The sequence below is a fragment of the Paramormyrops kingsleyae genome, chromosome 5 (genome assembly GCF_048594095.1).
Source record: "Paramormyrops kingsleyae isolate MSU_618 chromosome 5, PKINGS_0.4, whole genome shotgun sequence".
NCBI classification, from domain to species: Eukaryota; Metazoa; Chordata; class Actinopteri; order Osteoglossiformes; family Mormyridae; genus Paramormyrops; species Paramormyrops kingsleyae.
Genome location: NC_132801.1, coordinates 37201074 through 37216723, shown reverse-complemented (window position 1 = coordinate 37216723; position 15650 = coordinate 37201074). Strand labels below are relative to the sequence as shown.

At 41.4% G+C, this 15650-nt stretch overlaps 2 protein-coding genes across 3 annotated transcripts in view; one reads left to right on the top strand and one right to left on the bottom strand.

The window, feature by feature from the left end:
* The window catches only part of ngfrb (nerve growth factor receptor b), a 40765-nt gene extending 25626 nt beyond the window's left edge, over positions 1-15139 (bottom strand). For both annotated transcript variants that reach the window (XM_023791224.2, XM_023791225.2), the window contains exons 1-3: positions 14746-15139; positions 7468-7618; positions 709-1071 (exon numbers count right to left, since the gene is read on the bottom strand). In XM_023791224.2, the coding sequence (XP_023646992.2) occupies positions 709-1071; positions 7468-7618; positions 14746-14781 (550 nt within the window). In that variant the 5' untranslated portion in view covers positions 14782-15139. The remainder of the gene's footprint in view (positions 1-708; positions 1072-7467; positions 7619-14745) is intronic.
* On the top strand, positions 8922-10007 carry LOC140590956 (general transcription factor II-I repeat domain-containing protein 2B-like). The gene is made up of 2 exons (XM_072712778.1): positions 8922-8973; positions 9040-10007. The coding sequence occupies exons 1-2, from the start codon at positions 8922-8924 to the stop codon at positions 10005-10007; spliced, it is 1020 nt and encodes a 339-aa protein (XP_072568879.1).
* Positions 15140-15650: the final 511 nt, after the last annotated feature.

Below are 15650 nucleotides of genomic sequence, written 5' to 3'. Positions count from 1 at the left end.
TTACCATGTACAACATGTCTATCATTCTCCGCTCCATCAACACAAAACAAAAGTCATTCCCTTTCCTGCCCAGGGGCTGAAACGTTGAATCCAGGGCCTATTTGTACAGCGCGTTGGTGTGAGCATGCACGAGTGAACAGAGACACATGCGTTGACAAGTACAAAACCTGCTCTGTCGTGTGCATCGGCGCCCATATGCAAAATCTATCCAGTGCATTCTTCTTTCTGCCAGACGGATACATGCCCTCTAATGACTGCACTGCCCTCCACGCCCAAGGGCATGATGCACTGGTGAGTCGAAGAGGAAGACAAAAGTCTCTTTTACTTCTAAACCTCTTTTCTTCTTTCTCCTACTTGACTGGGACCTCGGCCTGTCATACACAATTCAATAGAGCGGCTATCCTAGTAATGCATATACATTCTGAGCAATGGGCAAAGAAATCTACAATGACCACATAGTTTGGAGGGTCATTCTGTTGACCTTGCAAGCTGCCAACACAGAACCTCTCTTGATCAATTGAAATATAAATGCCTTGGACATTCATCTTCTGTTCTGATGATGATACCAGGGGCTGACAAACAGGTAACTGCTAAATGTCATGCTCTGTCATGGGCAGTGAAAAGGTAGCCCATTAAGCTAGTGTCTGTGAAATCACGAGCATTGGCACAAAGGCGACAGCATGGACTCGTGGACTGACTCGGCCTCACCTTGGCACACAGTGTCTTTAACTTTGCTGCAGGGTTGCAACTCTACATCCAGGATGCTGTCACAGATGGAGCAGGGCAGGCAGGGATCCAGAGAGCTTTCCTGGTCTGAGTAGGTCTCATCGATACATTCCTCGCAAATCGTGTCACGATCATGCTCACATCGCAGCAGCACGCCCATGCCCACAGGGCACAGCGTGCAGGGCTCACATTTTCCTGTCATCTCACTCATGAAGTAGCCATAGTCGCACGCGCAGATGGCGTCATTGGAGTCGGTGCATGGCGTAAGCATTCGCATTAGGCCCGTGCACTTGGTGCAGGGCTGGCAGACCTCCGTATGACTGTAGTTCTCGGAGAAGGTCTCGCCTGGGGAGAGAAAAACACTGCGTGAGACAGGGAGCCTGGTCACCGGCCGCAAATAAGCCATATTTTTGCCTGCGCTAATCTGTTATTCTCTGAGGTGGGTCGGGAGGAGGGGTTAAATAATGGAAAATATGTAATCAATATTTCATGTTTGCAGGGAGTTATGTTTGGGTATAATAGGAAATGCTAAATTATGCAGCAGGCCTCTTTCTCCGAGCAGTGGCAAGTAGAGAGCTGGGTCTGCAGGGAGTTATCGCTTAGGGTACCAGAGCATATGTGGCCCCGCAGTACTCAGCCAGAAACTAGGCCACTTCCACTCTTTTAGGCTCGACAGCCACAGCTTATACTGCACATATGCTTATACTTTTTTCAAAAGATGCTTTTCCCAACTTTAATATGACCATAAGGATTATTAGTTTTTATGTCTTTCAGCAAGAACAAGCTGTGTAGAGTTAAATTTCATTGTATATTGCTTTTATATTTATTATATGCTGTAAAGATGCATACAGCAACACACATCACATACAACACAAGTCCTAAATATTATTTCCAGCATGCGCTACATAGTATAACCAATAGAACAGTGTGGTCTTCACTTCCCATAGCTGTCATTAGTCACCCACTCTTTCTTATTATTTCTCTACACTCAACCACTCCTGGAATCATTTAGTCATGATTGCAGACTGTAGAAAACATTCAGTTATTTGCCCATAAGTCATGCTTTTTGCTATTGTCCCTCAATGAAAAACTAATTCATATCAGTAAAAAACACAGACTTCTCTAGATAATGGCTCCGGTATTTTGGCTTGTAAATCATGAAAGGGGAGCGATCAGACCCCAGTGTTGCCGGGTATAAAAATGACTTGTGCAGACAAGCGTGTGCAATGTAGAAGATGAGGAATACATAACTGCTCCCCGTGCTGCAACAACACAGCTGTAAGCGGGCAAAAACTGTGGCTAAAAGGAAGTTCAGATTAAGCAGCTCATGAGGATGTGCTGACATGTTGGCAGACTGGGCATAAACTGATGAAAACATTTAAAAAGATATTTTTATAAAGGATTTACTCAGATTAAGCTACTCACTCATCCCACTTTCACAGTAGGGTTTTATAAGTATTCATATCAACTGAAATCTAAAAAGTCACGTGTCCCCCACCACCCACCCGTCAGTACATCTAATCCATGAAATTTGTCATATACAGCATTACTATTCAAAATAATTAACAACGCACAGATGATATATTATTTTCATCCTATTTTAATGGCCCTGTCTGTTAACAAGGATTTTATGAGTCTCTACAAGCCTGTATTTGGACGTCGCAATGTGATAAACATCTCAGTACCATCGTGAGCATGACCAGTGTTCTTCTTCCTAGATGTTCATGGAGAACTGAAGATGGGATACTATGGGAAAGGGATGCATTCCTTTCCAAATAAGTCCATTTGCTGGTTTAATGGAGCCACCCACATGTCAGGAATAGCTTTGGGGGAGGGCTGTGACTGGGGGAGCATGCATTTGCTGCAGTGGAAATGTACCCACTTAGCCTTTTTGTCCCCTCCTTACCTTGACCCCCACTCTTTAAACGTCCACCCCACAGCATTTATCTTTGGGCCATTACCATAATTTTGCCCATTAATAATGCATATCAATACATCAATAAAGTCCATACTGAGCTGTTAATGGCCTCTTTTATGACCACTGCTGCAGACTTCTTTAGGCGAGGTATAAGATGTGAGCTTACTGCTGTTTCTTCTCTAAATTTACCAGAAAGTGCTACTTTCTACACACTGCAGAATAGTTTGGAATACACTACAAAGGTGAGGCTTGGGTTTCCGGTCATTTCGCCTGGCTCCATTTTGTCCAAAGTGACTGTCTCTTATTTTCCTCCCAGCTACAAAGTTGGCTAATTTCTCCATCCCGTTAATGTTTCAAATGTGCCTTATTTATTTCTCATTGTCAGATCACCGGACAGAAGACACTTTCTCAGGAAGCTTTTCTTTGCCTCTCTGCGCTTCTACTTCTGAAGTGTATGTGAGTCATTCCACCAGCATACTGGCCTCTGCAGCTTTCTTCAGGCTTGATCTCTGAGCTGGTTGACACAGCAGATTTGGCCTCTGTTTTGAATGGGATCTTTGACGGGATCTAAGCTATAGTCTACAATGTTCAACACCTTGCACAAGACACACCATTACAGACTGTAAAGAACAGCTCTTCCTTGTGCCTGCCAGCAAGCTTTTTTGCATTTCTTTGAAGATGTTTGTTTGCCATTAAAAACATTCATACAGATGCCTTTCAGACTGTAGTTCAGTACGATATAACAATAGTACTACATACTAATTGTATTTGCATTCTCTAGGGTCTATGGAAAAGCTAATTTCATAAAGTCACACAAATACCCGTTCTGAATTTTGTTGGTAGCTACAGGAAATATTTTCAATTATGTATTTACACAGAACAAGTATTTCTCTTCTGAGTCACGTCAACCTTTTCATATACAGTAGCCTTTGGCAAACTAAGAAGCAGCACATTTTGCCATAAACATACTTGTTTTTGGCAGATGACTGGTTTGTCTTGTTTTGCGTAAAGAGTGATTTATGACAAATAAAAAATATGTCAAAGTAAAAGCAAAACAAATCGATGACTTCTCTGTTGTTTGTTTACATTTCTCATGCTGATTTTGACTGTCGACATACTACAGTAGATTTTTCCTAATAGCAAATATTAAAATGATCAATGAGTCAATCTACAATTAATCATATTATGTGCTTTTGTGCCAATTTTGGTTTGGATCTATAAAGCATGCCTTAGGTATGGCATTCAGGTAAGCAAGGCTTATCTATCTGACCTGTCAGCAGGACAAAATGGCCAAGGATCTCTCAAGGAATGCAATCCCTTTAATTCCAGATAATCACTTTCAATTAAGATAAGAATCCTCATTGTCTGCCCATGTCAAAATCTCAGAGAGAATGCCAGAGGTAACTATCAGCACTGGATACAACTATGCATATTAATGAATGTTTAATTAAATTTAATTAAATTAAGCATAAGTCATATTTTAGTAAAAAAAAAAAAAAAACAGTGAAGACTATTCTTTAATTTGTGAATAAAGTAGCAGTGGAAGAAAAAACATGAAATATTATTAGTACAATATGACAAACTTGTATTTATGAATAGCATGGATGAAAACTTGTTTGCATTGCAAGGAGGCAGACAACCGCACAGTAAAATTCTGGGTTTGAACCCCCCCACCCCCCAACCAGGCATGTAGCCAGGTAGTAAAATAACGAGTTTGTACCCTACTCGAAAACTGCCGGACCCCCCTTGAAATTTATTTCTGGCTATGGGCCAATAGGCCAGACTGCAATTAATAAGCTTGTTCTGCTAAAAAATACAATATCTATCCAGAATAAATGAATTGACTAAAAGTTCCACATTACAGCATAAAATACAAACAGCTGGACATACACTTATGCGATAATAACAACTTAAAGTAGCAAATATTACTTATCCATTGATTTAATTTGGCTATTATTCTACGCCAATACACATACACATATGCATATGTGCTTCCCCCAGCAGAAAATAGTCTCCCACAGTGCTGTACACACCCGACATTCTGACAGAAAATATCTTATTGGTCTGACAGGAAACAGCTTTTTTGCCTAAAATCCAGCACTGCCAGCTTCTTGTGGGAGATCTGCTGATGTCAGTCTGAATTAACCGCAAAGGTGCATATGTGCAGGAAGCGCCGCTGCGTCACTGGGTGACTGTCCGCTCACATGGTGCCGGTGGCAGGAACGGCGCAGCGAAAAGCCGCAGCCTCCCACGAATGTGCATTTTTCACCTCTGATGATTTAGCGAGATACAGTTTACTGCTGAAATAGACTGAGCTGTACAACACACTTACAAAGCAGTCAGAGAGTGGGAAAGCAGATAGGAATTGTCCAGGGATCAGCCTCTATATCGAGAGACAAGGAGGAGTGCCAAGCTCAGCTAAAGACAATTCCAGCTGAAATACTGTAATTCAGCCCTTTATATCTCTGAAAATGAAGGCGAACTTTCACTTCCTGTCTGTGCTAAAATTCCTGCATTTGTATAAAATTACGGGTATCATCTGTTTGCTTATCTGTTTTGAATCATAACTAATACCATTCTTGTCAGCCTCCAACCATAGCCCCGATAGCCATTGGAAAGCCTATTGCAAAATCTTCCAGAGCTGACAATGAAGTTAAAACCCTGTTCCCTAAAAAGAGAGTTTTTCTGTTACTTTAGGACATGCTACTGAAGTAGTTAAAAAGGTTGGTAACCATCTTGGGCATTTTATAAGTTTTCTGGTGATTGCCTATAATTGTGTTTAATTGGTGGTTTTGGTGGGGTACACTGTGGCCACCGAAGATGTGTGGTTTAGGTACTATGGTGACTCGAAATTGCCCAATTTGTGGGCAGCACTGTGGTCTCACACCTCTAAAGTTTCAGGCTTGATGCTGACCCCAGTACTTTGTATGTGCGGAGTCTGCATGTCCTCCTCAACTTCACATGGGTTTGCTTCCACAGTCCAAGACATGTAACTTGATGTGATGTCTCTAAATTGCCCATATTGTGCGAGCATGTGCCCTATGATCGCATCCAGGATATCCATAGCTTCATGTCCAGCGATACATTGGATAGGTTCCAGGCTCATCAAGGTATCAAATGGAATAACTGGTTATGAGCCATGGGTGGAGTTTATGGATAAAACTCTTTTCGCAAAGAATTTGTGAGTCACCTTAAATTATGGCCAGAAAACACACTTTGAATATTTTTATTTTCAAAATGAAGTGCACTTATACTGTCTTATTCAAACTAGCCTTTGCAAAAGCACAATACAGGCAGTAATGCTAGTACGCAGGTTTCCAAAAAACAAATTTGTTAAATGCGATTATTGAGTATAACGTGAATCTCCACTAGCTTTTACATAACTTCATCACCAGTATGTTTAGATTTTGCATAGTGGAGAGTCACACCTGAATGTGCCCTCTCTCCGGAGAGGGATATTCAGTTAGCCCACATGCTTTGTTTTGGAAGTGCTCATTTTTAGGGATGTAACAAAAAACTGTTACAAACTGGAAATCCGGTCTACAGAATGGCTGCATTGATTCAAGACCCCCAATCCGGCTCAAATTTAGAAGGAAATCGGACAAAAACCGATAAAGCTGTCACAAATCGATTCAACAGTCGCGTCAGTATTACTAAATATTACAGTAATGTTTTTTCATTCTGAGATCAACATCACTTACCAAGAGCCTCAGACCATTTTTGTAGTGCCAAATAAACAGTGACATGTTTTGAAAAAACATTCTGAATATGATTTTACTTCAGAAGTAGGACACATAAAGACAATATATCAAAATCATATCCAGAGCAGAATCAAGTCAATTTGAATCTTTACATGGTTAACTGGATGTGTTTTTATATTATATTATCTGAGGGAGAGATGCACACGTTCTCTATGCATCCAGGCATCCATCCATCCATCCACCTTCTAACAGCTTATCTTGGTCAGTGTCATAGCATGGGCTCGTACCCATTTTCACAAAATCCATTTCAGTGTCATTAAAAAAGAAGAAAAATGGTAACATTCAAAGATGTTAACATTATATGTAATGGTCAGGTTGAGTTTTCATGTTCCCAAGTGTATTTTTCCCATGTCCTGTTATTTTTATTGAGAGATTTTGTGTAACTCGAGGTTTTTCGGGAATGCACAACAAAAATGCCTATATGTGTTTTGTATTAGCTGCAAATAGTTATTCTGTGAGATTTTTTCTTCTGTTTTTACACTTGCTTGTGGTTTTCATAAGAACAAAGAAGAGAGAGACTAAACCAAAACCGCCCCAGTTTCATGATCGAATAATAAAAATACCAACTGCCTAGTAGCAAGGGCTAACTTTGTTTACCTGAGAACGTCAAATAATCTTCTAACTTCTTTCCATATTTCCTAATCATTAGCCAGTGAGTGAAGGTTCCAAAAATGGGTCTTTTTGATGACCATACACCTGGACCTAAGCCAAATGCGGCCTAGAATAGTGAAGTCAAAATAACAACACTAGTCAAAATGAGAAGATTTGTCTGATTTCCATCCACACTTTGCAATCATGATTTAGTATTACAGAGGGAAAAGTATGAAGGTCCAGTTTTTTTTCTCTATGACTTGCACTTCAGCATTTTGTTGGCATTTACTGGTGCCTTATACTAAACAACTTTAGTAAACATGGATATGTACTCAAGCTTTGCAGGAAAGGATCCCCATGAGTTGGCAGTACTGTGGAGGAAATGTAGGCAAGGAAGTGATGATTCTGAGTGTGATGCTTACAATGGGAGCCCATATACAAAACTCGGATGATGAAAGGTGGAATACTTACTGTCCAGACACTGCGAACAGACAGTCTGCTGTCGTCCACATGGCTTCACCATGCCCTCACCGGGCTGACACTGACGACAACACTCCCCACTGCTGGTGTACTGCCTTGAATTACAGGTTTGGGCGTGAGCGTTGGGCTCGATCGTCACTGCCTGTAAGAGAGGAGACGGTGACAGGGATATGAGGACTCGCAGAGCTAGTGGCAGACTGTGACACGCACCAGAACACACAGAAAGCCATAGTGGCCACAGACAAAAGAAGGGAGAGATACATAAGCAGGCGTCTGGGGGCTGTTCAGAAAACTGGGTCTGGTTCTTCCCCTTGGTTGTCTCATCTTGAACCCCCACCCTGAGCACCACGCCTTAACACTCTCAAGGCCTGGCAGGTGCTGAGAGGCGAGCATACTGCTTCGGGGTGCTGCCGTCTCACTCTCTAATGCTCTCTAAAAGCGTTTTAAACACCACCGCACCCAGTTCACTGCCACAGTGCCACCACAGACCCTGCGGAAACACTGTACTATGCTACTGTCTATGCCAAACCTGGGCATTTTATGGCCCGCGGGCCACATCCGGCCCGCTGACTTCCTTTGACCAGCCCGCGTAAGTTTGTAGTAAAAGTCTAGCGACAACTACTACTTTGTGATAGGTTCACGAAATACAAATACACGGCTTTTATTTTGAAGACAACTAAGTGACGTGACGTGGAGCGAGACCTGCCGGCGGCTGCAGCACCGGTTTAATGTCAGACAAAAAAAACTTACCATGATGCATTGCGTCAGGACCAGAATGCATTGCTGCAAGCGGCTACAAGAAGTTGAACGCAGCCGCTGTTTTTCTTAATTGAACAGCTTCCAAGAAATTAGCTCGTACTTCTTAAATATGTCAGCTAACAAGAAAAGAAAAATTGACGCAGAATGTAGAGTTTCTTTGTTGAAATCAAAGGTCAAGCAGTGTGCTTAGTGTGCTTAGTGTGGAGAACATATAGATAAAATCCTTGTTTAAGGAATATAATTTGAACACGGACAAAAATTCAAGAATTTCACTGATGCAGAGCGGGCTCGAGCATCGGAAGATTTGCTAGCTAAACTGCAAAAGCAACAAGGATTTTTTACAAAGCTCCACTCATCCAGGGATGCAGTCGTCAGGACCAGCTTTATGATATCCCACAAAATTGCAAGATACAGTAAGCCATTCTCTGATGGGGAGTTCATCAAAGATTGTTTGGTGGAGTGTTCAGCGCTAATATGCCCTGAGAAAAAAGACGCGTTTGCAAATGTGTCTCTCTCGAGGCGCACTGTAAAGAGGCGGGTCGAGAACATCACAGGGAATTTGGCGTTTCAAGTACAAAAAAACTGACAATTTTGTCTTGTTTTCCTTGGCTCTGGATGAGAGCTGTGACGTGCGTGATACAGCCCAATTACTTATCTTTGTTCGTGGATTGACGAAAGACTTTGAGATGACGGAGGAGCTGGCGGCTATGCGGCCAATGAAAGGGACTACAACGGGGAGTGATTTGTTCACAGAGGTAAATGCAGCCATGGACACACTGGGACTAAAATGAGACAAACTGGTAGGTGTTACAACCGATGGCTGTCCAAATCTAACGGGGAAAAATGTTGGACTTTTGAGGCGGATGCAAGATAAAGTGACTGAAATTAACCCAGAACAGAAATTGATATTTTTGCATTGTATAATTCATCAGGAGATGTTGTGCAAGTCAGTGCTAAAAATTAGCCATGTTGTTGATGTTGTAACTAAAATAGTTCATTTCATCAGGGCAAGAGCACTGAATCACAGACAGTTTGTTTCACTGTTAGAGGAGCATGAAAGTGAACATAGTGACATAGGCTACCAGACAGCTGTGAGATGGCTCAGCCTTGGCAAGGTGCTTAAAAGAGTATGGGACCTGAGAGCAGAGATTCAGGAGTTTTGTATAAAGAAAGACAAGTACATTCCAGAGTTCTCAGATACACACTGGATGGCAGATCTGGCCTTTGCTGTTGATGTGACTGCACTAATGAATGCACTAAATACCAAGCTGCAAGGCAAGGGCCTCTTTGCACACGAAATGTACAGCTTGGTGACAGCTTTCATGAGAAAGTTGAAGTTTCTTTCAAGTCAATTAGAGGGCAACATTCTCACTCACATGCCAACACTGAAAGAAGTCGTACTATCAGCTGATCACCTCCACAAGTATTCATCCATGTTAGGGGCATTGCATGGTGAGTTTTCAAGAAGATTTGAAGACTTCAAAACAGCTGAGAGTGAAATGCACATGATTTCTTCTCCCTTTACTTATAGTGTGGATAATGCACCCAGTGATGTCCAGCTTGAACTCATTGATCTGCAGTCTGATAATCTACTGGCAGAGCATTTTAAGTCAGTATCACTGGTAGAGTTTTATTCCTCTCTTAAAGAGGAAATCTTCCCACACTTGAGGAGGCATGCTCAGAGGATGTTGGTTCTCTTTGGATCTACCTACATCTGTGAACAAACATTCTCAGTGATGAAGTTTAACAAATCCAGATATACACTCACCTAAAGGATTTTTAGGAACACCATACTAATACGGTGTTTGACCCCCTTTCGCCTTCAGAACTGCCTTAATTCTATGTGGCATTGATTCAACAAGGTGCTGAAAGCATTCTTTAGAAATGTTGGCCCATATTGATAGATAGCATCTTGCAGTTGATGGAGATTTGTGGGATGCACATTCAGGGCACGAAGCTCCCATTCCACCACATCCCAAAGATGCTCTATTGGGTTGAGATCTGGTGACTGTGGGGGCCATTGTAGTACAGTGAACTCATTATCATGTTCAAGAAACCAATTTGAAATGATTCAAGCTTTGTGACATGGTGCATTATCCTGCTGGAAGTAGCCATCAGAGGATGGGTACATGGTGGTCATAAAGGGATGGACATGGTCAGAAACAATGCTCAGGTAGGCTGTGGCATTTAAACGATGCCCAGTTGGCACTAAGGGGCCTAAAGTGTGCCAAGAAAACATCCCCCACACCATTACACCACCACCACCAGCCTGCACAGCTTTGGTGTCTCCTCTGTCTCCTCTGACCTCTAGCATCAACAAGGCATTTTCGCCCACAGGACTGCCGCATACTGGATGTTTTTCCCTTTGCACACCATTCTTTGTAAACCCTAGAAATGGTTGTGCGTGAAAATCCCAGTAACTGAGCAGATTGTGAAATACTCAGACCGGCCCGTCTGGCACCAACAACCCTGCCACGCTCAAAATTGCTTAAATCACCTTTCTTTCCCATTCTGACATTCAGTTTGGAGTTCTGGAGATTGTCTTGACCAGGACCACACCCCTAAATGCATTGAAGCAACTGCCATGTGATTGGTTGATTAGATAATTGCATTAATGAGACATTGAACAGGTGTTCCTAATAATCCTTTAGGTGAGTGTATATATATATATATATATATATATATATATATATATATATATATATATATATATATATATATATATATTCCGGCCCTCTAAAACCATTCCAATTTCTCATGTGGCCCCTTTGGAAAAATAATTGCCCATCCCTGGTCTATGCAGCACCCTTACCATTCCACACGGGTCGCAAAAATGTCTGAAAGGGGCAGCAGGTGACAATTTAAAAAAGAATTATGGGTCTAAGGGGCTATTTTTGTAACCTCAAGCCAATTAATTAGTCATTTAAACATTCAGCACACAAAATCAACAATCTATGATACATATTTGCACTTTGAGCTAATATAAACCTGCTGTGCTAATTAAATAACAGCAGATAAAAACAGGTGATATAATGCAGATATTTTTTATTGCAGTAGCTTTTATCATACAGGATGTTTTTTACTGCATTCTGCTTTGGCAATGTTGATCTGGCTACTGTGTTCCATCTCCAACTCACCGCCCAAACCATCTTCATCCTAAATCTGCTGATGCCTTTTCTTTGGTATAATGGAACAAAGTCACAGGAAATAATGGCCATGCCAACACAGCAGCACCAGCACAGTCTGCAGTGCGCAGTAGGCAGAGTCATCGGGAGCCCAGGCTAGTGTCAGATGCAAACAAGTTCTTCATTTGACTCAAGTCCTTGGAATGCTGTTAGCGGAAGGTGACTCTGCTCAGGAGACAGCTGCCGTCCCCCTAGGCACCCCTGAGCACGCAGTCAGGTGGAATCAGCAATACTTCCTCTCTCTGCCCCCCTTAATTAACATAGCCAGCATTCCACTAATGCTGCTGCCATTGGAGATTAATTCTTCCATACCATGTCTTCAGATCAGGGACTAATGTTTTACAGACCCCAAGAATATCCAATGAGCTCTGAGACAGTCTCGGTACACTGTCATTGGGAAGCTTCAGCTATTTTACATTCCTCTTTCTTGGTTTGAATTTTGTGTGGCACTAATTCCTTGAATTAGTCTGGAGGCCACCTGGATTTCAATTAAAATCATAATCGGATTCAGCTGTGCTTTTTCCATGGAATAGACACTTAGTGATTTGTCTTGCTAAAACTTGCCGCACTTGGCTCCCTAACATGGTCCAATGCATTCATGCCTGTTGCAATGTGTTAAATGGTGCCACAGTATGATTAAGAAACTTACTATTCCAGGGGCTGGACTGAGAGGCAGAATGGGGCACCTGCTATTGTACTGCACTGTTTCCTGCTATGCTCCAGTCTAATCCATCCCATATTCCTATGTTTAACTCATCATGTAATGGGTTCTGGGGGGCTGTGGCATTGCAGTGGTTTGCACCATGGGCTGGCACCTCTGGGACCAGCGTTCAAGTCTCCACCCTGGCAAATGTACGCTAACAGGAACTGGAGTTGCCAAGTTGTCCATAGGTATGACCATGTGTGCAAATGGTGCGTGTGCCCTGAGGTTGGTTGGCACCCCATCCTGTGTTTCCCAAAAACACAGTTGCATACATTGTTGGAATCATGCAACTGAATAGGTGTAAGTTGCTAATAGGAGGCTTTGGGAAATGCACCCCTGGGTTGTTCCCTGCCTTATGCCTGTAGCGTCCGGGATGGACTCCCGTGACCCTGCATAGGACAAGCAGATACAGAGGATAGATGGATTCACTTTTTGTTTACATCTCTCTTTTCTTTCATTCATGTATTATATAATTCTACCTGAAAAGTCCTCCCTGTTTAGAAATGAAATGCTCTCTTTCTCTCTGTGCAAAACTCCTGCTGCACTCTTGTTCCCATCATCAAAGTATGAGCACATGAGGAACATCTGCCCCCAAATCACCATGAACACTGCCAAGTGGCAGAAATTTCCCCTACCCAGTTTTTCAGCTGTTTGTTTGGATCTTAGTCAGCCTCAGGCTGGAGTTAATGCTATATTTTGTAAATACTTTTCTTGACTTTTAAGAAACCATCACACCCTGTAGCAATGGAATTTTTAACACATTCTTATCACGAGGTTGTAAAATCAGCTTGTTGAACTCATGCCTACTTTGCTCTCCCAACGCTGAGGTGCCTGATTATCACCAAACGGATGATCTTAACACTTTCTGATTCACATGATGGTATCTGAGTGCTTAGTTTGTCAGCACTGGTTATTTCTTACCAATGACAAGAAGGTCAGTGCCTGTTTCTGCACTGAACTGCACAAGTTTGTTTTTAGAACAGTGTGATCAGGGCTAAACCTTATGTGCACAGTCATGGATTTCCCATTTTAAGTATTTTGTTGAAGCTTTCAGTCACACACATGGTGTTGTTCTGCATAATCATGGTAATCATTTTCAATATTGTTATCAAGTAAGCAGGTATCTAAAAATATTTGCAAAACACTACCAATTTACTCAATCTAAACCTGAGTACATCACTTAAGTAAAAATGTATTGTCATTTAAAGTACAATGAATAACTACTGCAAATGTACACTGGCTTAGTGTTAATCGTCGCCTATTTGCAGGCATTAAGTAGCGATCTGTGCATCGCCTTGCACTTCTCCTCACTCCATACCACATTTTCAGCCTCTTAATTGTTTCAAAGCGAAAGTTCACCAGCTAGATTTTGCAATAAAAGAGAGGAGCATAAGCAATTTGAAAGTAAATCATTTCGTCCAAAGGAGTTAAGAAGTTACTCATCATAAATGAATTTTCTTCATTAAGTTAGAGACTCAATACAATGCTTTTTCGATTTACACCTATTATATGCAGGAAATACATCGTCTAAGGTGAGTTTAATAGTGAGACGAAATTTGATTAACGTGCTTAATTTGTATAATTTTACATATCCGTAACGGTGAATGTGTGGTGAAACTCAAGTTATTAAGAATAATACCAATAATACATAGCAATTTGCATGTCTGCAATAATAAAAATAATAATGATAATAATAATAATAATAATATAACAAGAAGGAAAACCGCATACATCATATGTCCAGAAAAGCAGCTGGAAGATTTAGATGAATGGATAGGCCTATGTATTTACAGTAGTCTAATTAGACCATAATATAGACGTGCTAAATTGATGTATGCTGATAAACACATTTTTAAGGCAGGGATACAGATTACTTCCTGCGACCAGTCCCTGCAGTGAAGGCGGGCAGACGAACACGCCCTCGTAATATGCAGCAGTGTCATTATAGGAGTGAAATTAAGAAGACGCTTTCTAGATTAAGAACACACCCAGCTCATATCCTGCACACATTTTCCCTTTTGCCAATTCTCGTTAGTTATGCTGCATCTAAATTTTTGAAGCATTTGGTCCATGCTACCTGTCAAAAACCCAACTGGCCATAAACTTGAGCGTACACACGGGGGTCTGAAAGCATGGTTTTGTGGGAGTGACTATTCCATTAAACGATAAATATCCGATGTTGTATGGCTAGGAGTTTGAGTAAACTTAATTTTAATGCATTTATATAATTACATTACAACAATCTTATATATGATATTGTGTAAAGAAGATTAAGTGTGTTTCCATGTGTTGCATTTGATGTTATTCTAATTATGATTAGTAATGCAAGTTGTCTGAGTCCTCTTGAAACACCTGGTAGTTCAAACTTTTCGGGTGGAAAAATTTGAATTAAAGTAGATCATACAGCAGATCACACTGTCCGGGTCGTAATGACTCCCTTAATAATGTAGGCTAGCGTTTGAATCTTGCGCGCATTTCCAACCCGGGGAGCGCTGCGTTTGGAAAAACATTTCCTATCAAAGTAACCAGTTACAGTGCTTATGTGTGAGCCACGCAGAACTGCTGTCTCTTTAGCACATTTGGCGTCAAGTCTAATAAGGTTGCAAATCACGGAAAACTTACCGCTAGTAGCAGAAGCATTAAAATCGAGGATCCCATAATGAATGCGTAACTTCGCTAATTACTGATGTTTTTAATAGTCTCGATGGGCGAACAGAAATATTAAAAATGATTCATATATTACAATAAATAAATAAACATATTCAGGTGGTCTATCCAATACGTCTTAGGCTTCTGTTTCAGCTGGTCCTCAGAAGAATGAGATGTAGTCCCTGAACTTGGGTCGAGTTGCTTAGGACGCTTCTAGGAATGATATCGACCGTGGCAGGTTGTTGTACCAAGTTCTTCCGTCCGTGCGGATAACGAAAGGCGAAGACCAGAGATACAGATAGCAAGCCTTGCTCGTGTCTCATTAACACACGAACAGTCACCCCCCCTCTTTCGTGCTTTTCATACTTCGTCTACTAAGATACTCGTCTCTCTCTCTCTCTCTCTCTCTCTCTCTCTCTCTCTCTCTCTCTCGCTCCTCACTCACTCACTCACATATACACAAGCACACTCTCAGTATCCGATGAAAGTAAGAAGGCAAATTATTTCATTATAATAAATCATGCAATTCAAGCAAAATAATTCGGATCTTTTCTGAGTCTTTCTATCTACAGTTGCCATCTGTATGTCTACAGCTTATCTGCTAATAAATCATTTTGTTTATTTAAACAATTGAAACCTATAGTACAGCATGAATCTTGAAATTTCAGTGCTATCTCAGATGCAGAACAACGGGTATTGCCATTCATAGGGGCCAATTACAATGTGTCACAAGAGGGCGACAATCTGCGTTAAAATGCCCGAACACCTCGAAATGACTTTCAGGTTTCTGTATCATGTTTTGTGCCGAGTCTCCCTCAGATGCACTACCGTTTCAGTCTTTATCTAAACATATATAAATTTTCGAAATTCAGCTCGAA

Excerpts from the sequence above, each read along its gene's own strand:
- LOC140590956 (XM_072712778.1), top strand. The coding sequence starts at position 8,922 with ATGACGGAGGAGCTGGCGGCTATGCGGCCAATGAAAGGGACTACAACG. Across the intron at positions 8,974-9,039 it reads GAAAGGGACTACAACGGGGA|GTGTTACAACCGATGGCTGT; the intron begins GTGATTTGTTCA and ends ACAAACTGGTAG.